The 24,209-nt window shown below is 50.2% G+C and overlaps 1 protein-coding gene across 1 annotated transcript in view; it reads left to right on the forward strand.

Annotated features, from left to right (window-relative positions):
* Positions 1-291: 291 nt before the first annotated feature.
* Positions 292-24,209, forward strand: part of LOC142905265 (taperin-like) — a 42,054-nt gene continuing 18,136 nt past the window's right edge. The window contains exon 1 of the mRNA XM_076056237.1: positions 292-4,569. Coding sequence (XP_075912352.1) covers positions 1,987-4,569 — 2,583 coding nt within the window. The 5' untranslated portion in view covers positions 292-1,986. The remainder of the gene's footprint in view (positions 4,570-24,209) is intronic.

The following is a 24,209-nucleotide window of genomic DNA, read 5'->3' on the forward strand; positions in this document are numbered from 1 at the left end:
TCTTGATTATTTCGGTAAAGTCACGTAGATAAAATAACAAAAATGTAAAATTATAAATGAAAATAAATATTTTTAATTTTTATTTAGTTTAAAAAAATTCTAATTTTCTATATTCGTGACTTTACCGAAAGAACCAAGAATATGAATTCCTGCAGTCACGAAAGTTTTAAGTAATAAATGTGTTGTTTGTTGATGTTTGTTGATGTATGTTGTTGACGCGAGTCGACTGCATATGGCGGCCCTCTGGCTTCACGCGCCCGCCGCCTACGTCACGAGGCTGGGCACGTGACGCCGGGGAGCGGTGGCGGTCGTGTTGGGGGAGTTCCTTTTTTAGCAGAGAGACACGGGGACAGAGAGAGAGAGACACACACAGAGAGGGACAGAGAGACACGGAGAGACACAGAGAGGGACGGAGAGACACGGAGAGACACGGAGAGGGACAGAGAGAGACAGAGAGGGACAGATAGGGACAGAGAGACACGGAGAGATACAGAGAGACACGGAGACAGAGAGACACGGAGACAGAGAGAGACACGCGGAGACAGCGGACGCTGTGGGAGTACGCTTCACCCAAGGTGAGACAAGACGCAGAGAGAGACACCGGGCTGGTGGTGGTGGGACAGGAGAGAGACCGAGAGAGACACCGGGGAGAGACAGGAGGGGTAGACACGGGGAGAGACACGGAGACACGGAGAGAGACACGGAGACACGGGGAGAGACAGAGAGACACGGAGACACGGGGAGAGACACGGAGACACGGGGGTAGACACGGAAGCACGGGGAGAGACACGAGGGGCAGTAACTTTATTGAGGCCGGAACGCGGAAACCCAGCGACAGAGAGAGCAGTGGGGAAGGCAGAAGTCGCGGGGACACGGGGACACGGAGACACGGGGACATGGAGACACGGGGACAATGAGACACGGAGACACTGAGACACTGAGACGCGGGGACACGGAGACACTGAGACACGGGGACACGGAGACACGGAGACATTGAGACACGGGGACACGGAAACACGGAGACACTAGACACTGGGACACTGAGACACGGAGACACTGAGACACGGGGACACGGAGACACGGGGACACTAGACACTGGGACACGGAAACACGGAGACACTAGACACTGGGACACTGAGACACTGGGACACGGAGACACGGAGACACTGAGACACGGGGACACGGAGACACGGAGACACTGAGACACGGGGACACGGAAACACGGAGACACTAGACACTGGGACACTGAGACACTGAGACACGGGGACACGGAGACACGGAGACATTGAGACACTGAGACACGGGGACACGGAAACACGGAGACACTAGACACTGGGACACTGAGACACGGGGACACGGAAACACGGAGACACTAGACACTGGGACACTGGGACACTGAGACACTGAGACACGGGGACACGGAGACACGGGGACACTGAGACACTGAGACAAGGGGACACTGAGACACGGGGACACTGAGACACGGGGACATGGAGACACGGAGACACTGAGACACGGGGAGAGACACGGGGGAGACACGGGGGAGACACACCGAGAGACACACGGAGACACACGGTGGGAGACACACCGAGGGAGAGACAAACGGTGGGAGACACACGGTGGGAGAGACACGGTGGGAGACACACGGTGGGAGACACACCAAGGGAGACACACGGTGGGAGAGACACGGTGGGAGAGACACGGTGGGAGACACACGGAGACACACGGTGGGAGAGACACGGTGGGAGAGACACGGTGGGAGACACACGGTGGGAGAGACACGGTGGGAGACACACGGTGGGAGACACACGGTGGGAGAGACACGGTGGGAGACACACGGTGGGAGAGACACGGTGGGAGACACACGGTGGGAGAGACACGGAGACACACGGTGGGAGACACACGGTGGGAGAGACACGGTGGGAGACACACCAAGGGAGACACACGGTGGGAGACACACGGTGGGAGAGACACGGAGACATCGCGATGTCTCGACATCTACGGGACGACGTGGACGAGCTGACGCCGCCGCAGGTGCCACTTTGGAAACGGGAACTCCTCGACAGACGGAGGAGGAAGGGGGTGCCTGACATTTTGAGCCACCACCTTCATCAGCAGAAGCAAAAGCAGCAGCAGCAATGCCAGCAGCAGAATCAGCAGCAGCAGCAGCGGCAACAGGAAAACCACCACCTCCAGCAGCAGCAGCAGCATCAACATCAGCAGCAGCAGCAGAATCATCATCAGCAACATCAGCATCAGCAGAAGCAGCAGCAGCTGCAGCAGCAGAATCATCATCAGCAGCAACATCAGCAACATCAGCAGCTGCAGCAGCAGAATCATCATCATCATCAGCAGCAGCAACATCAGCAGCTGCAGCAGCAGCAGAATCATCATCATCAGCAGCATCAGCAGCACCAGCAGCAGCAGCAGCAGCAGGAAAACCACCACGTTCAGCGCCACCACCACCACCACCACAACCACCGCCACCACAACCACAACCACGGCCACCACGACGGGCAGCACGATTCGGCGGCCGCGTCGGACGGCGAGGAGGTGCTGGTGCTGCAGGAGAAGCTGCGCCCCGTGCGGGAGAATCCCTTCGTGACGCGCGAGCGACGTCAGCGACGAGGGGCCGCCTCGCCGCCGCTGCCGCCGTCGTCGTCGTCGTCGTCGTCCCAGGACCCGCTGCTTGACCTCTACAGCCACATCCCGGGCATCCGCACCATCCGCGCCGACAACATCATCATCATCGAGTCCGACCCGGACTACTACCTGCCGCGGACTAAAACGTCGGCGGGGTCGGCCGCCGCCACCGCCGCCGCCGCCGCCGCCGCCGCCGCCGCCGGCCCTCCGGCCGCGGCCACGATCGTGGCCCGGGAGGTCGTGGTGATCCGCGCGGCGGAGCGGGACGGCCGCGACGACGGGGAGGAGGCCCGGCCACCCGCCGACGGCGCCGACGGCGGCAGCGGCGGCGGCGGCTTCACGCTTCAGGGCCGCGTCAGCAGCCTCCTGTCGAGGTTCGACGGGCCCCGCGGCCGCTCCGGGGAGCCCGGCAACACGTGGGGGGCGCGGCGGTCGGCCAGCGCCGACGACCTGCTGAGGGCGGGCGGCGGCGGCGAGCGGGGCCGGGGACCGCGGGGTAAGCGGCACGGGTCGCCGGACGCGGCCCCGCGCGCCCGCAAGTCCGCCGCGGTCGCGGCGAGCCGCCCGCGTTCCCGGCCGACGCTGCCGCCGCTGCCGCCGCCGCCGCCGGCGGCGAAAGGAGGCCCCGGCGGGGGCCGCCCGGAGGGTTCCCTGGCGAACGTCGCCGCGGGCCGGGACCCGGGCCTCGCCTCGCCTCGCGGCGGCGCCGCGGAGGAGCCCGGCGGCCCCTTCACGACGCGGTCGAAGAATTCGTTCACCGTGCACCCGGAGAAGAACGCCGGCCTGCACCCGCCGGCCACGTCCGCCGGGAACGCCTCCCCGAGGTCGCCGGATCGGGTAAAACCGTCGCTGCCCGGCGGGAGGCCCGGGCCGCGGGGACAGAGAGGCGGCGCCGATTCGGCGACGGGGCCTAAATCCCCGACGGCACGGAGCTACGAGCTGCCGCCGGCGGCGCCGCCCGCGGCGACCCAGGGCTCGAAATCCCGGACGTCCGCCTCCCACGGCCTCCATTCGGCCTCCTCCCCGCCGTCCTCGCCCTCGGTCCGGGGCCCCGAACCGGGGCCGCCGTCGCCCACCGCCCGCGGCCCCCGCGTCCTGTCGGGGCCCAACTTTGAGATCCGTCCGGCGGTGCGACCGGACCCGGCCGCCGTGGCCTCCGGGGACAGGCAGGCGCGGGCCCTTGCGAGTCTCCGCGCCGACTCCGGCTACTCCATCACCGTCATCCCCAAGCCGCGCCGGGTCGCCGAGCGGGCCGCCGACGTGCGCGGGGGCAGGGAGCCGATGCCCGACGCCAAGCCGGCGTCGGCGCCGCCAGCTGCCGCCCCGGCGCCGGAATCGCCGCCGCCGCCGCCGCCGCTTTCTCCCAGGCCGCCCGTCGTCTCGTCCCCCACCTTCGTCCGGCGGCCGGCCGCCGCCGCCATTCCGCCCCTGCCGTACCAGGCGCCGCCGTCCCCTCCGTCGGCCCGGGGGGCGGCCCCTTCGCCCGTCCCTCCGGCCTCCCCTCCGTCGGCCAGGAGCCCCGGGCCTTGCCCGGCGTCCGCCGCGGAAGACGCGACACGGGACGCGCCGCTGCCCGAGTCGAACATCGACGAGGTGATCGTACGGCTCCAGGACGGCCCGGGGGTCCTCGGCAAGCGCGGCGGCGGCGGCGGCGGCGGCGGCGGAGGATCATCGGGGGGTGCCACCATCACCAAGGGGCTGGGCAATTCCTACCGGATCACGCCGGCGCCACGGAAGCCGGCGGTCCCCGACGCGGGACGCGCCGAGGTGGACGCGGGGACACCGGCGGGCGCATTGGAGAACACCCACACGCCGCTCGGCCAGCTGGTGAAGAAGCGGTTCCCGCCGGCCGACGAGATTGAGGTGATCGGTGGCTACCAGCGCCTGGGCAAGTCCTGCCTCCTGTCCAGCGCCCGCAACAAGAAGGTGAGAGGGGTACGACTTGGCACTGCGGCCACGTTCGCCGCTTGCCCCCCGGGGCACGGCACTGCGGCCACGTTCGCCGCTTGCCCCCCGGGCACTGCGGCCACGTTCGCCGCTTGCCCCCCGGGCACTGCGGCCACGTTCGCCGCTTGCCCCCCGGGCACTGCGGCCACGTTCGCCGCTTGCCCCCGGCTCTGCGGCCGCACTCACCACACGCGCTGCATCGCAGAACTTACACGGCCAACTTTTCAGTCTCGCTCACCAGGCGCAGTGCTCATTCCAGGCCAAGCCAACCTAGACGTGGGAGGGAGGATGCCCCGGGGCGGCGGCAGGGTCGGTGGCCCGCTAACGGAATTCGCGCGCGGGTGTGCCAGGCTTTCGCTGCCCAAGAGGCAAGTTGCTCCTCGGTCGAAGGGGGCTTTTTCGGGGATCGCCGAGACGTTCGCAAAGAAATGAATTAAAAAAAAACTTGGCAGTGCCGAGCCCAAAAAAATACACCGATTCACGAGAAATTCACAAGAAGTCGATGCAAAATCGGTTCACAATCGGTGCACAATCAATTCACAATTATATAAATTCACAATCATTTCACAATCCATTCACAACTTGGCAGTGCCAAGCCAAAAATAAATCCATTCACAATAACCAATTCACAATCAATTCACAACTATCAATTCACAACGTGGCAGTGCCCTGCCAAGAATAAATCAATTCACAACTTGGGTCTGCCAAAACAAAAATAAATCAAATTTACAATCAAGTCACAATTAATCAATTCACAATTAATAAATTCACAACTTTAGCAGTGCCAATCAAAGCATAATGAATAAATTCACAATACATTCACAATGAATCAATTGACAATGCATTATTAATCAATTTATAATGAATCATTTCACAATCAATTCACAATCCATCAATTCACAATCAATTCACAATCAATTCACAATACATCAATTCACAATCATTTCACAATCAATTCACAATCCATCATTTCACAATCAATTCACAATACATCATTTCACAATCAATTCACAATCCATCAATTCACAATCCTTTCACAATCAATTCACAATCAATTCACAATCAATTAACAATCATTTCACAATCAATTCACAATCAATTCACAATACATCATTTCACAATCAATTCACAATCCATCAATTCACAATAATTTCACAACCAATTTGCAATCATTTCACAATCAATTCACAATCAATTCACAATACATCGTTTCACAATCAATTTACAATACATCAATTCACAATAAATGCACAATACATCAGTTCACAATCATTTCACAATCAATTCACAATCCATCATTTCACAATCAATTCACAATACATCATTTCACAATCAATTAACAATACATCATTTCACAATTAATTCACCATCCATCAATTCACAATCATTTCACAATCAATTCACAATCAATTAACAATACATCAATTCACAATCATTTCACAATCAATTCACAATACATCAATTCACAATAAATGCACAATACACCAGTTCACAATCATTTCACAATCAATTCACAATACATCATTTCACAATCAATTCACAATCCATCAATTCACAATCATTTCACAATCAATTCACAATCAATTCACAATACATCATTTCACAATCAATTCACAATCAATTCACAATACATCATTTCACAATCAATTCACAATCCATCAATTCACAATCATTTCACAATCAATTCACAATCCATAATTTCACAATCAATTCACAATATATCATTTCACAATCAATTCACAATACATCATTTCACAATCAATTCACAATACATCATTTCACAATTAATTCACAATCCATCAATTCACAATCATTTCACAATCAATTCACAATCAATGAACAATACATCAATTCACAATAGCAAATTGAACAGCGGTCACGCACGTGGTGTTAACGACTGTTGAGTAGGCCACACCGACGCCGCGGCCTTGTCTAGATCGCCTGCCGGCTTCGTGCGAGCGACCCCCCGCCACCACCCCGCCCTAGGACGGTGCCCTCCAGAGTGGTCGGGCTCGTGGGCGTCTCGTGGACGGCCACGGTGGTGGTGGTGGTAATGAGGTTGTTAAGCCATGATGAGGTTGGTCATCGGTGGTGATGAGGTTCAGCGAAGATGATGCTAACATTGTCCATAGACTTAACATTGTCCATAGACTTAACATTGTCCATAGACTAACATTACCCATAGACTTACATTACCCATAGACTTAACATTTCCCATAGACTTACATTGCCCATAGACTTACATTACCCATAGACTTACATTAACCATAGACTTAACATTGCCCATAGACTTAACATTGTCCATATACTAACATTGCCCATAGACTAACATTGCCCATAGACTAACATTGCCCATAGACTTACATTACCCATAGACTTACATTGCCCATAGACTTTACCGAAAGAACTAAGAATATGAATTACTGCAGTCACGAAAGCTTTAAATCAAACTTGCCCATAGACTTAACATTGTCCATAGACTTACATTACCCATACACTAACACTGCCATAGACTAACATTGCCCATAGACTTACATTACCCATAGACTAACATTGCCCATAGACTTACATTACCCATAGACTAACATTACCCATACACTAACATTACCCATAGACTAATATTACCCATAGACTAACAATGCCCATAGACTAACATTGCCCATAGACTTACATTACCCATAGACTTACATTACCCATAGACTAACATTACCCATAGACTAACAATGCCCATAGACTTACATTACCCATAGACTAACATTACCCATAGACTAACATTACCCATAGACTAACACTACCCATAGACTAACATTACCCATAGACTTACATTACCCATAGACTAACATTACCCATAGACTAACAATGCCCATAGACTTACATTACCCATAGACTTACATTACCCATAGACTAACATTGTCCATAGACTAACATTACCCATAGACTTACATTACCCATAGACTTACATTACCCGTAGACTAACATTACCCATAGACTAACACTACCCATAGACTTACATTACCCATATACTAACATTGCCCATAGACTAACATTGCCCATAGACTCACATTACCCATAGACTAACATTGCCCATAGACTTACATTACCCATAGACTTACATTACCCATAGACTTACATTACCCATAGACTAACATTGCCCATAGACTTACATTGCCCATAGACTAACATTGCCCATAGACTAACATAGCCCATAGACTAACATTACCCATAGACTAACATTACCCATAGACTAACATTACCCATAGACTAACATTGCCCATAGACTAACATTGCCCATATACTTACAGTACCCATAGACTAACATTACCCATAGACTAACATTACCCATAGACTAACATTGCCCATAGACTAACATTGCCCATAGACTAACATTACCCATAGACTAACATTACCCATAGACTTACATTGCCCATAGACTAACATTACCCATAGACTTACATTGCCCATAGACTTACATTGTCCATAGACTAACATTACCCATAGACTAACATTACCCATAGACTAACAATGCCCATAGACTTACATTGTCCATAGACTAACATTACCCATAGACTAACATTACCCATAGACTTAACATTGCCCATAGACTAACATTACACATAGACTAACATTACCCATAGACTTACACTACCCATAGACTAACATTACCCATAGACTAACATTGCCCATAGACTAACATTACCCATAGACTTACATTGCCCATAGACTAACATTTCCCATAGACTTACATTACCCATAGACTAACATTGCCCATACACTAACATTACCCATATACTAACATTACCCATAGACTTAACATTTCCCATAGACTTACATTGCCCATAGACTTACATTACCCATAGACTTACATTAACCATAGACTTAACATTGCCCATAGACTTAACATTGTCCATATACTAACATTGCCCATAGACTAACATTGCCCATAGACTAACATTTCCCATAGACTTACATTACCCATAGACTTACATTGCCCATAGACTTTACCGAAAGAACTAAGAATATGAATTACTGCAGTCACGAAAGCTTTAAATCAAACTTGCCCATAGACTTAACATTGTCCATAGACTTACATTACCCATACACTAACACTGCCATAGACTAACATTGCCCATAGACTTACACTACCCATAGACTAACATTGCCCATAGACTAACATTGCCCATAGACTAACATTACCCATAGACTTACATTGCCCATAGACTAACATTTCCCATAGACTTACATTACCCATAGACTAACATTGCCCATAGACTAACATTTCCCATAGACTAACATTACCCATAGACTAACATTGTCCATACACTAACATTACCCATATACTAACATTACCCATAGACTTAACATTTCCCATAGACTTACATTGCCCATAGACTTACATTACCCATAGACTTACATTAACCATAGACTTAACATTGCCCATAGACTTAACATTGTCCATATACTAACATTGCCCATAGACTAACATTGCCCATAGACTAACATTGCCCATAGACTTACATTACCCATAGACTTACATTGCCCATAGACTTTACCGAAAGAACTAAGAATATGAATTACTGCAGTCACGAAAGCTTTAAATCAAACTTGCCCATAGACTTAACATTGTCCATAGACTTACATTACCCATACACTAACACTGCCATAGACTAACATTGCCCATAGACTTACATTACCCATAGACTAACATTGCCCATAGACTTACATTACCCATAGACTAACATTACCCATACACTAACATTACCCATCGACTAATATTACCCATAGACTAACAATGCCCATAGACTAACATTGCCCATAGACTTACATTACCCATAGACTTACATTACCCATAGACTAACATTACCCATAGACTAACAATGCCCATAGACTTACATTACCCATAGACTAACATTACCCATAGACTAACATTACCCATAGACTAACACTACCCATAGACTAACATTACCCATAGACTTACATTACCCATAGACTAACATTACCCATAGACTAACAATGCCCATAGACTTACATTACCCATAGACTTACATTACCCATAGACTAACATTGTCCATAGACTAACATTACCCATAGACTTACATTACCCATAGACTTACATTACCCGTAGACTAACATTACCCATAGACTAACACTACCCATAGACTTACATTACCCATATACTAACATTGCCCATAGACTAACATTGCCCATAGACTAACATTACCCATAGACTAACATTGCCCATAGACTTACATTACCCATAGACTAACATTGCCCATAGACTAACATTACCCATAGACTCACATTGGCCATAGACTAACATTACCCATAGACTAACATTACCCATAGACTTACATTACCCATAGACTAACATTACCCATAGACTAACATTGCCCATAGACTTACATTGCCCATAGACTAACATTGCCCATAGACTAACATAGCCCATAGACTAACATTACCCATAGACTAACATTACCCATAGACTAACATTGCCCATAGACTAACATTGCCCATAGACTAACATTACCCATAGACTAACATTACCCATAGACTAACATTGCCCATATACTTACAGTACCCATAGACTAACATTACCCATAGACTAACATTACCCATAGACTTACATTGTCCATAGACTAACATTACCCATAGACTAACATTACCCATAGACTAACAATGCCCATAGACTTACATTGTCCATAGACTAACATTACCCATAGACTAACATTACCCATAGACTTAACATTGCCCATAGACTAACATTACACATAGACTAACATTACCCATAGACTTACACTACCCATAGACTAACATTACCCATAGACTAACATTGCCCATAGACTAACATTACCCATAGACTAACACTACCCATAGACTAACATTGCCCATAGACTAACATTTCCCATAGACTTACATTACCCATAGACTAACATTGCCCATAGACTAACATTTCCCATAGACTAACATTACCCATAGACTAACATTGTCCATACACTAACATTACCCATATACTAACATTACCCATAGACTTAACATTTCCCATAGACTTACATTGCCCATAGACTTACATTACCCATAGACTTACATTAACCATAGACTTAACATTGCCCATAGACTTACATTACCCATAGACTTACATTGCCCATAGACTTAACATTGTCCATATACTAACATTGCCCATAGACTAACATTGCCCATAGACTAACATTGCCCATAGACTTACATTACCCATAGACTTACATTGCCCATAGACTTTACCGAAAGAACTAAGAATATGAATTACTGCAGTCACGAAAGCTTTAAATCAAACTTGCCCATAGACTTAACATTGTCCATAGACTTACATTACCCATACACTAACACTGCCATAGACTAACATTGCCCATAGACTTACATTACCCATAGACTAACATTGCCCATAGACTTACATTACCCATAGACTAACATTACCCATACACTAACATTACCCATAGACTAACATTACCCATAGACTAACAATGCCCATAGACTAACATTGCCCATAGACTTACATTACCCATAGACTTACATTACCCATAGACTAACATTACCCATAGACTAACAATGCCCATAGACTTACATTACCCATAGACTAACATTACCCATAGACTTACATTACCCATAGACTAACATTGTCCATAGACTAACATTGTCCATAGACTTACATTACCCATAGACTTACATTACCCGTAGACTAACATTACCCATAGACTAACACTACCCATAGACTTACATTACCCATATACTAACATTCCCCGTAGACTTAACATTACCCATAGACTTAACATTACCCATAGACTTACATTACCCATAGACTTACATTACCCATAGACTAACATTACCCATAGACTCACATTGCCCATAGACTAACATTACCCATAGACTTACATTACCCATAGACTAACATTGTCCCATAGACTTACATTACCCATTGACTTACATTATCCCATTATAATGGGTCTCTATGGGCTCTGTGTATCTCTATGGATGTCGATGTATCTCTGTGTGTGTCTATAGGCTGCCTGGCCACAGTCACACCTGCTGTGGCTTTGTCTTTTGATGGGTCTCTACGGGTCTCTGGGTCTCTATGCATGCCCACACAGTTTCGCTGGATGGGTTCCTGCTCTTCATGTATATCTGACGAAAACAAATGGCTTTGTGCATATGATAGTATAACGTGGCAATCACCTGTCTAGCCAGGAGGGTTGTGCGTAGTTCAGATATCTGGCCAAATATATTTACAGTACGTGCATTGTGTGTGTGTGTTTAGCTATGGCAGGAAGACAGATAACCCGGAGGGGAGATCATACAGAACAAGGGGAGATCATACAATCTCCACTCACGCACTCTGTAGAACAGGGGGAGATCATACAAACTCCACTCACTTACTCTGTAGAACAGGGGGAGATCATACAAACTCCACTCACGCACTCTGTAGAACAGGGGAAGATCACAAACTCCACTCACGCACTCTGTAGAATAGGGGGAGATCATAAAAACTCCACTCACTCACTCTGTAGAACAGGGGGAGATCATATAAACTCCACTCTCTCACTTTGTAGAACAGGGGGAGATCACACAAACTCCACTCTCTCACTCTGTAGAACAGAGGGAGATCACACAAACTCCACTCTTTCACTCTGTAGAACAGGGGGAGATCATACAAACCCCACTCATTCACTCTGTAGAACAGGGGGAGATCATACAAACTCCACTCATTCACTCACTCTGTAGAACAGGGGGAGATCACACAAACTCCACTCATTCACTCTGTAGAACAGGGGGAGATCATACAAACTCCACTCTCTCACTCTGTAGAACAGGGGGAGATCATACAAACCCCACTCATTCACTCTGTAGAACAAGGGGAGATCATACAAACTCCACTCACTCACTCTGTAGAACAGGGGGAGATCATACAAACTCCACTCACTCACTCTGTAGAACAGGGGGAGATCATACAAACTCCACTCACTCACTCTGTAGAACAGGGGGAGATCACACAAACTCCACTCTCTAACTCTGTAGGACAGGGGAGATCACACAAACTCCACTCTCTCACTCTGTAGAATAAAAGGGAGATCATACAAACTCCACTCATTCACTCACTCTGTAGAACAGGGGGAGATCACACAAACTCCACTCACTCACTCTGTAGGACAGGGGAGATCATACAAACTCCATTCACTCACAATTGTAGAACAGGGGGAGATCACACAAACTCCACTCACTCACTCTGTAGAACAGGAGGAGATCATACAAACTCCACTCATTCACTCACTCTGTAGAACAGGGGGAGATCACACAAACTCCACTCACACTGTAGAACAGGGGGAGATCATATAAACTCCACTCACTCACTCTGTAGAACAGGGGGAGATCATACAAACTCCACTCTCTCACTCTGTAGAACAGGGGGAGATCACACAAACTCCACTCACTCACTCTGTAGAACAGGGGGAGATCATAAAACACTCCACTCACTCATTCTGTAGAACAGGGGGAGATCACACAAACTCCACAAACTCACTCTGTAGAACAGGGGGAGATCACACAAACTCCACTCACTCACTCTGCAGAACAGGGGGAGATAACACAAACCCCACTCACTCTGCAGAACAGGGGGAGATCATACAAACTCCACTCACTCACTCTGTAGAACAGGGGGAGAGCATACAAACTCCACTCTCTCACTCTGTAGAACAGGGGGAGATCACACAAACTCCACTCACTCACTCTGTAGAACAGGGGGAGATCATAAAACACTCCACTCACTCTTTAGAACAGGGGGAGATCACACAAACTCCACTCACTCACTCTGCAGGACAGGGGGAGATCACACAAACTCCACTCATTCACTCACTCTGTAGAACAGGGTGAGATCATACAAACTCCACTCACTCACTCTGTAGAACAGGGGGAGATCATACAAACTCCACTCACTCACTCTGCAGAACAGGGGGAGATCATACAAACTCCACTCACTCACTCTGTAGAACAGGGGGAGATCATACAAACTCCACTCACTCACTCTACAAAACATGGGGAGATCACACAAACTCCACTCATTCACTCACTCTGTAGAACAGGGGGAGATCACACAAACTCCACTCACTTACTCTGTAGAACAGGGGGAGATAACACAAACCCCACTCACTCTGTAGAACAGGGGGAGATCACACAAACTCCACTCACTCTGTAGAACAGGGGGAGATCATACAAACTCCACTCACTCACTCTACAAAACAGGGTGAGATCACACAAACTCCACTCATTCACTCACTCTGTAGAACAGGGGGAGATCTCACAAACTCCACTCACTCACTCTGTATAACAGGGGGAGATCACACAAACTCCACTCACTCACTCTGTAGAACAGGGCGAGATCGCACAAACTCCACTCACTCACTCTGTAGAACAGGGGGAGATCACACAAACTCCACTCACTCACTCTGCAGAACAGGGGGAGATCATACAAACCCCACTCACTCTGCAGAACAGGGGGAGATCATACAAACTCCACTCACTCACTCTACAAAACAGGGGGAGATCACACAAACTCCACTCATTCACTCACTCTGTAGAACAGGGGGAGATCATACAAACTCCACTCACTCACTCTGTAGAACAGGGGGAGATCACACAAACTCCACTCACTCACTCTGTAGAACAGCGGGAGATCACACAAACTCCACTCACTCACTCTGTAGAACAGGGGGAGATCTCACAAACTCCACTCACTCACTCTGCAGAACAGGGGGAGATCACACAAACTCCACTCACTCACTCTGTAGAACAGGGCGAGATCGCACAAACTCCACTCACTCACTCTGCAGAACAGGGGGAGATCACACAAACTCCACTCACTCACTCTGTAGAACAGGGGGAGATCACACAAACTCCACTCACTCACTCTGTAGAACAGGGGGAGATCTCACAAACTCCACTCACTCACTCTGTAGAACAGGGGGAGATCACACAAACTCCACTCACTCACTCTGCAGAACAGCGGGAGATCACACAAACTCCACTCATTCACTCTGTATAACAGGGGGAGATCACACAAACTCCACTCACTCACTCTGTAGAACAGGGCGAGATCGCACAAACTCCACTCACTCACTCTGTAGAACAGGGGGAGATCACACAAACTCCACTCACTCACTCTGTAGAACAGGGGGAGATAACACAAACTCCACTCACTCTGCAGAACAAGGTGGGGGGTGGGGTGGGGGGGTGGGTGGATGTAAATCATTCAAACTCCACGCAGGCAGGCGTCGAACCCCAGGTTAAACGTGGTCGTGGAGGTCCGACGTTTTAGCTCTCGCATCGCCGTCCTGCCCGCCCGCCCGCAGCGCGTGGTTCGTCCCATACCGAGCATTATTGCCGCTGACGATTCGCCCGGCAGCCTGCGTGCCAGAGAGGGCTTTTAAGTACCCAAGGGTGTGTTTATATTCGTGGCATGTGCGTAGCTTTGCTGGGTGTGGGGTGCCTGGGTCAAGTTGACTTCCTGTTGCGCCTCGAACGAGGGCCCAGGTTTGCGGCGTGTTGGGAGTAGTCGTGCTTAAAAAAAAAAACGTCGCGACTGGGGAGACAAAGGCGGCCGGGCGTGGTGGTGGTGGTGGTGGTTGCTGGCCACCCACCCCCTCTGCGTGTGGCCACAGTGCCGGTTGCCTTCACGGGGCGCTGCTGCTACTCGCTAACAGCACTTGGCCCGACAGTCTGTTGGAGGCTACACGGGGGATCTTTTTGCTTGGTCTTGTGTGTGTGTGGGTGGGGAGCGGTGGCGCTGTGGTTAGCGCCAAGCTGCGCTCCGAACCCGGCGAACCCGAGTTCGATTCCCGCTCGCGGCCAACATCGGTGACGAATTTTCCGAGCCGGTCCTGGGCCTCCTCCCCTTGGTCGACTCGGCCTCAAATGAGTACCTGGCGCGGTGTGTAGTAAACATCGCCGCTGGGGGAGACAAAGGCGGCCGGTCGTGGTGACTGGCTACCCACCACCTCGTGCAGGCTGTACGGGGGATCTTTGTCTTTGTTTGTCTTGATTGATTGATTGAGTGGGTGAGTGGGTGGGTGGGTAAGTGGATTTCTGGGTGATTGATTGGGTGGGTGGAATGAGTGAGTGGGTGGAATGAGTGAGTGGGTGGTTGATTGGGTGAGTGATTGGGTGCGTGGGTGATTGAGTGGATGGGTGGGTGAGTGATTGAGTGATTGGGTGAGTGAGTGATTGAGTGGATGAGTGGGTGGTTGACGGAGTGATTGAGTGGGTGGGTGACTGAGTGATTGGGTGAGAGAGTGATTGAGTGGGTGAGTGACTGAGTGATTGGGTGGGTGAGTGAGTGAGTGGGTGACTGAGTGGGTGGGTGACTGAGTGGGTGGGTGACTGAGTGGGTGGGTGACTGAGTGGGTGGGTGAGTGAGTGATTGGGTGGCTGAGTGATTGGGTGACTAAGTGGGTGAGTGAGTGAGTGATTGGGTGAGTGAGTGAGTGATTGGGTGAGTGAGTGGTTGGGTGAGTGAGTGAGTGATTGGGTGAGTGAGTGAGTGACTGAGTGATTGGGTGAGTGAGTGATTGGGTGGGTGAGTGAGTGATTGGGTGGGTGAGTGAGTGATTGGGTGGGTGAGTGAGTGAGTGATTGATTGGGTGAGTGAGTGAGTGATTGGGTGACTGAGTGATTGGGTGAGTGATAGGGTGAGTAAGTGACTGAGTGATTGAGTCAGTGGGTGGGTGAGTGAGTGAGTGACTGAGTGACTGACTGAGTGACTGAATGAGTGGCTGACCTAATGACTGACTGAGTGACTGAGTGAGTGACTGAGTGAGTGTGTGTAATTTCCGGCAAATTATTACGTCACGTTTGCTCGAATCGTGTCAATATCGTTGTGGGTTTAGCTCTCTGTCACAACAACAACAACAACCGGTGTAGTGCTGTTTTATTAAATAACGAAGTGTCCACCTTCTGTTTCAGGTGACACACACACTCCTTACTAATTGGCTGTGTCGTGGTAGTCGTGGTGGTGGGTTTATATCCACGCGATCAAACCCAACGAAACGAAAATCCTCACTGATATTCTTGGGTCTTTTTTTAACTAAAGTCACGCGTAGATACGTTCAAAAGAAAATAACATAAAATAACAAAATAAGTAATATTTAAAAAACACACGCTTTAATGAAATGTACCGTGCTAGTAACGGAAGATCTCCACGACTCGAAGAAGTGGCCCCCCTCCCGTCGAAGTTTGGCACGCAACGTAAGGGGATCGTGGGCCAATTACAGCCAACGTGAGTTAACATTTAAAAAATAATGTTTAAAAATATTTTTGTTTATTTTTTATGATAGAATATCGTATTGTCGTCAGTGTGACATCAGTGTACCGAGTTTTGCAGTCGCTAGCGCATTGGGAAGTGGGTTACAATCGAGTTACAAGATTCGAGGAAACGGCAACAACAACAGACAGAGTGAGTTAATAGAAATCGTGTAAAAAAGTTGTTTAAAAATATATTTTTTAATTGTTTATGATAGAATATAGTGTTGTCATCAGTGTAACATCAGTGTACTGAGTTTGCAGTCGCTAGCGCATTGGGAAGTGGGTTACAATCGAGTTACAAGATTTGACGATACAACAACAACAGACAGAGTGAGTTAATAGAAAGCGTGTAAAAAAGTTGTTTAAAAATATTTTTATTTTTTATGATAGAATATAGTGTTGTCATCAGTGTGACATCAGTGTGCCGAGTTTTGCAGTCGCTAGCGCATTGGGAAGTGGGTTACAATCGAGTTACAAGATTTGACGATACAACAACAACAACAGACAGAGTGAGTTAATAGAAAGCGTGTAAAAAAGTTGTTTAAAAATATTTTTATTTTTATGATAGAATATAGTGTTGTCATCAGTATGACATCAGTGTAGCAAGTTTTGTAGTCGCTAGCGCATTGGGAAGTGGGTTACAATCGAGTTACAAGATTTGAGGACACGGCAACAACAACAGACAGACAGCGAGTTAAATGAAAGCGTGTAAAAAGATCGTTTAATATTTTTCATTTATTTTTTTATGATATAACACATTGTCTTGCGGAGGGAGGGAGCTGGTAGGAATGTTGGGTTGCTCGGTCAATGGCCAGGGTCAACAAGGGCGGCACCACCACGTGGTGCGTTCAGCACAATATGCCCGACTGTGAGGGCGGGCACAAGCCGGCGTGAGTAGGTTAAACGTTGAGTTTTATAAGGGCACCACGGGGTGACCACCCATAGACACCATTAGAGCCCCATAGAGACCCACAGAGACCCATAGACTCAGAAACCCATAGACACCCATAGAGACCCATAGAGACTCATAGAGACTCAGAGACCCACAGAGACTCACAGACATCCATAGACACCCATTGACTCATAAAAACCCATAGAGACTCAGAGACCCACAGAGACTCACAGACATCCATAGACACCCATAGACGCACAGAGACCCATAGACACGCATAGACTCACAGAGACCCATAGACACCCATAGACTCACAGAGACTCATAGAGACCCATAGAGACTCACAGACACCCACAGACACCCACAGACATCCATAGACACCCAGAGACCCATAGACACCCATAGAGACCCACAGAGGCCCACAGAGACCCACAGACACCCATAGAGACTCAGAGATGCACAGAGACTTACAGACATCCATAGACACCCATAGACTCACACAGTCCCATAGACTCGCAGAGACCCATAGACACCCATAGACCCACAGAGACTCATAGAGACGCATAGAGACACATAGAGACTCACCGAGATCCACAGAGACCCATAGAGACCCACAGAGACACATAGAGACTCACAGACACCCACAGACACCCACAGTCATCCATAGACACCCAGAGACCCATAGAAACCCATAGACTCCCAGAGACCCATAGATACCAATAGAGACCCACAGACCCACACAGACTCACAGAGATCCATAGATCCCCATAGAGACCCACAGAGACCCATAGACTCAGAAACCCATAGACACCCATAGACCCACAGAGACTCATAGAGACTCAGAGACCCACAGAGACCCATAGACACCCATAGACCCCCAGAGACCCATAGATACCAATAGAGCCCCATAGAGACCCATAGAGACCCACACAGACTCACAGAGATCCATAGAGCCCCAAAGAGACCCACAGAGACCCATAGAGACTCAGATACCTACAGAGACTCACAGACATCCATAGACCTACAGAGACCCACAGAGACCCACAGAGACCCACAGAGACCCACAGAGACACACAGAGACACACAGAGACCCATAGACCCACAGAGGCTATAAGTATGGGTCTCTATGAGAGACGCACAGAGACTCATACTCATACACACCCATACTGCAACTAAACTATTTCCATTGTTAGCAGGCGTCAGACCCCACTGAGGTATGTAAGCTCTGTTTCAGAAGCCACGTTCGGCTGTCGCAAATGATAGCTCGACCAAGTGACTCATCATCATCATGCACAGCAGCAGTCAAAGGCTCTAAACGCGTGGTGGTGACGTTGATTCTAAACGTGGGGGTTCGGGTGGGGGGAACCGGAGGACCCGGGAGAAAAATCCACGGAGAGAGAGAGAGAGACACGCAGACTGCAAATCTACAGCAGCAGCAGCAGGCATGGTCAGGGTCGGGATCGAACCCATGACCCCCTGCGTACCAGGCGAGGTAGTCAACATCTCCTAGCCACCGTGATGATGATGATGAGAGACACCCAGACTGCAAATCTACAGCAGCAGCAGGCGTTGTCAGGGGTCGGGATGGAACCCACGACCTCCTGTAGTCTAGGCGAGGTAGTTAACATCTCCTAGCCACCGTGATTATGATGATGAGAGAGAGAGAGAGACACCGCAAACTCCAAATATACAGCAGCAGCAGGCGTTGTCAGGGGTCGGGATGGAACCCACGACCTCCTGTAGTCTAGACGAGGTAGTTAACATCTTTTAGCCACCGTGATGATGATGATGAGAGAGAGAGACGCAGACTCCAAATATACAGCAGCAGGCGCTGTTAGGGGCCGGGATGGAACCCACGACCTCCTGTAGTCTAGGCGAGGTAGTCAACATCTCATAGCCACCGTGATGATGATGATGAGAGAGAGACGCAGACTCCAAATATACAGCAGCAGCAGCAGGCGTTGTCAGGGTCAGGATGGAACCCCACGACCTCCTGTATACCAGGCGCTCACAGCACTTGGCCCCAACAGTCTGTCAAGGCTACACGGTGGTGGTGGTGGTGGGGATGGTGGTGGCGGTGGGGGTGGTGGTGGCGGTGGTGGCGGTGGTGGTGGTGATGGTGGTGTTGGTGGGGGTGGTGGTGGTGGTGGTTGGGGTGGTGGTGGGGGTGGTGGGGATGGTGGGGGTGGGGGTGCTGGTGATGGTGCTGGTGATGGTGGGGGGTGCTGGTGGTGGTGGCGCTGGTGGTGGTGGGGGTGCTGGTGGTGGTGGTGGTGGGGGTGCTGGTGGTGGTGGGGGTGCTGGTGGTGGTGGGGGTGCTGGTGGTGGCGATGGTGGGGGTGCTGGTGGTGGCGATGGTGGGGGTGCTGGTGGTGGCGATGGTGGGGGTGCTGGTGGTGGCGATGGTGGGGGTGCTGGTGGTGGTGGGGGTGCTGGTGGTGGCGATGGTGGGGGTGCTGGTGGTGGCGATGGTGGGGGTGCTGGTGGTGGCGATGGTGGGGGTGCTGGTGGTGGTGGGGGTGCTGGTGGTGGCGATGGTGGGGGTGCTGGTGGTGGTGGTGGGGGTGCTGGTGGTGCTGGTGGTGCTGGTGGTGCTGGTGGTGGTGGTGGGGGTGCTGGTGCTGGTGGTGGGGGTGCTGGTGCTGGTGGTGGTGGGGGTGCTGGTGGTGGTGGTGGTGGGGGTGGTGGTGGTGGTGGGGGTCACCCTGTGATGTGTAAACGCACCTGGGGGTGACAGCGGCAATGCGGAAGTGTCTCGGGTGTCTCTAAAAGCGACGCAGCCAGCCCGGCTGGTTCCGAGTCGTTTGGGGGCATCGCGGTGGCTAGGAGATGTTGACTACCTCGCCTGGTATACAGGAGGTCTGTGTCTCTCTTATCATCATCATTACGGTGGCTAGGAGATGTTGACTACCTCGCCTGGTGTACAGGAGGTCTGTGTCTCTCTCATCATCACGGTGGCCAGGAGATGTTGACTACCTCGCCTGGTATACAGGAGGTCAGTGTCTCTCTCATCATCATCATCGCGGTGGCTAGGAGATGTTGACTACCTCACCTGGTATACAGGAGGTCTGTGTGTCTCTCTCATCATCATCATCGCGGTGGCTAGGAGATGTTGACTACCTCGCCTGGTATACAGGAGGTCTGTGTCTCTCTCATCATCACGGTGGCCAGGAGATGTTGACTACCTCGCCTAGTATACAGGAGGTCTGTGTCTCTCTCTCTCATCATCATCGCGGTGGCTAGGAGATGTTGACTACCTCGCCTGGTACGCAGGAGGTCTGTGTCTCTCTCTCATCATCATCACGGTGGCTAGGAGATGTTAACTACCTCGCTTGGTACACAGGAGGTCTGTGTCTCTCTCTCTCATCATCATCATCATCATCACGGTGGCTAGGAGATGTTGACTACCTCGCCTGTTATACAGGAGGTCTGTGTCTCTCTCATCATCATCATCACGGTGGCTAGGAGATGTTAACTACCTCGCCTGGTACACAGGAGGTCTGTGTCTCTCTCTGTCATCATCATCGCGGTGGCTAGGAGATGTTGACTACCTCGCTTGGTATACAGGAGGTCTGTGTCTCTCTCTCTCATCATCATCACGGTGGCTAGGAGATGTTGACTACCTCGCCTGGTATACAGGAGGTCTGTGTCTCTCTCATCATCATCACGGTGGCTAGGAGATGTTGACTACCTCGCCTGGTATACAGGAGGTCAGTGTCTCTCTCATCATCATGGTGGCTAGATGTTGACTACCTCGCCTGATATACAGGAGGTCTGTGTCTCTCTCATCATCATCACGGTGGCTAGGAGATGTTGACTATCTCGCCTGGTATACAGGAGGTCTGTGTCTCTCTCTCTCATCATCGTCACGGTGGCTAGGAGATGTTGACTACCTCGCCTGGTACGCAGGAGGTCTGTGTCTCTCTCTCTCATCATCATCACAGTGGCTAGGAGATGTTGACTACCTCGCCTGGTACGCAGGAGGTCGTGGGTTCGATCCCGACCCTGACGATGCCTGCTGCTGCTGTAGATTTGGAGTCTGCGTCTCTCTCTCATCATCACGGTGGCTCGGAGATGTTGACTACCTCGCCTGGTGTACAGGAGGTCTAAGCGTCACGCGTTTAGAGTAATTGGCTGCTACTATCAATGTCCACGCGACGAGGATGATGACGATGATGACGATGATGATGAGCGACTTGGTCGAGCTGTCGTTTGTGATCGCACAGGGTCGCTTCTGAAAAAGGGCTACAGCTGAGCGAGCCTTACATCCGGTGAAATAAAAATAGTTTAGTTTAGCTTGGGTCTGTCTGGGTCTTTATGGATCTCTGTAGGTTTCTGTGGGTCTCTATGGGTCTCCATGAGTGTGGGTTTCTATGGGTCTCTGTGGGTCTCTATGAGTGTGGATCTCTGAGTGTGGGTCTCTATGGGTCTCTATGCATCTGTGTGGGTCTCTATGAGTGTGGGTCTCCTTGAGTGTGGGTCTCTATGAGTGTGGGTCTCTATGGGTCTCTATGAGTGTGGGTCTCTGAATGTGGGCCTCTGTGGGTCTCTATGTATCTCTGTGGGTCTCTATGAGTGTGGGTCTCTATGTGGGTCTATGAGTGTGGGTCTCTATGGGTCTCTATGAGTGTGGGTCTCTGAATGTGGGTCTCTGTGGGTCTCTATGCATCTCTGTGGGTCTCTACGAGTGTGGGTCTCTATGGTGTCTATGAGTGTGTGTCTCTATGTGGGTCTATGAGTGTGGGTCTCTAAATGTCTCTATGAGTGTGGGTCTCTATGGTGTCTATGAGTGTGGGTCTCTATGTGTCTCTATGAGTGTGGGTCTCTATGTGTCTCTTTGAGTGTGGGTCTCTATGTGGGTCTATGATTGTGGGTCTCTATGGTGTCTATGAGTGTGGGTCTCTATGTGTCTCTATGAGTGTGGGTCTCTATGTGTCTCTATGAGTGTGGGTCTCTATGGTGTCTATGAGTGTGGGTCTCTTTGTGTTTCTATGAGTGTGGGTCTCTATGGGTCTCTATGAGTGTGGGTCTCTATGTGGGTCTATTAGTGTGGGTCTCTATGGTGTCTATGAGTGTAGGTCTCTATGTGTCTCTATGAGTGTGGGTCTCTATGTGTCTCTATGAGTGTGGGTCTCTATGGTGTCTATGAGTGTGGGTCTCTATGTGTCTCTATGAGTGTGGGTCTCTATGGTGTCTATGAGTGTGGGTCTCTATGTGGGTCTATAAGTGTGGGTCTCTGTGGGTCTATGAGTGTGGGTCTCTATGCATCTCTGTGGGTCTCTATGAGTGTGGGTCTCTATGTGTCTCTATGAGTGCGGGTCTCTATGTGGGTCTCTGAGTGTGGGTCTCTATGTGGCTCTCTATGAGTGTGGGTCTCTAAATATTTAGCTGCTACTATCAATGTCCACGCGACGATGATGATGACGACGATGATGATGATGAGAGACTTGGTCGAGCTGTCGTTCGCGATGGCACAGGGTCGCTTCTGGAAAAGAGCTGCTACACAGCAGCCCCTGTGGGGGTGGGGTGGGGTGCCTTTCACCCTGGAAAAAAACCCGAACAGTTTCGCTTCAGTTTCGTTGCCACGAGGAGAAGGAAATTCTGCAGGAGGTATCCAACTCCACCCAGGGCTGGTCTCGGGCAGCCGAGTCCAGCTGTTGGCACAATGTGTTCCGTGGTGGCGGTGGTGGTGGCGGTGGTGGTGATGGTGGTGATGATGGTGGTGATGATGATGGCTGTGGTGGTGAGAGTGGTGGTGATAACGATCGATGGTGGTGGTGATAGTGGTGGTGGTGATGATGGTGGTGATGATGATGGCTGTGGTGATGGTGGTGGTGATGACGATCGATGGTGGTGGTGATAGTGGTGGTGGTGATGATGATGTCTGTGGTGGTGGTGATGGTGGTGGTGGTGATGATGATGATGGTGGTGATGATGATGGCTGTGGTGGTGATAACGATCGATGGTGGTGATAGTGGTGGTGATGATGATGGCTGTGGTGGTGATGGTGGTGGTGGTGGTGATGACGATGGTGGTGGTGATGATAGTGATGACGATGGTTGTGGTGGTGATAGTGGTGGTGATAGTGGTGATAGTGTGGTGGTGGTGGTGGTGATGATAGTGATGACGATGGTGGTGGTGATAGTGGTGGTGGTGATAGTGGTGATAGTGGTGGTGGTGATAGTGGTGGTGGTGGTGATGATAGTGATGACGATGGTGGTGGTAGTGATAGTGGTGGTGATAGTGGTGGTGGTGATGATAGTTATGACGATGGTGGTGGTGATAGCGGTGGTGGTGATAGTGGTGATAGTGGTGGTGATAGTGGTGATAGTGGTGGTGGTGATAGTGGTGGTGGTGATAGTGGTGGTGGTTATAGTGGTGATAGTGGTGGTGGTGGTGATGATAGTTA

The sequence above is a fragment of the Petromyzon marinus genome, chromosome 74, assembly GCF_048934315.1.
Source record: "Petromyzon marinus isolate PM22_M1 ecotype Great Lakes invasive population chromosome 74, UKy_Petmar_22M1.pri1.0, whole genome shotgun sequence".
NCBI classification, from domain to species: Eukaryota; Metazoa; Chordata; class Hyperoartia; order Petromyzontiformes; family Petromyzontidae; genus Petromyzon; species Petromyzon marinus.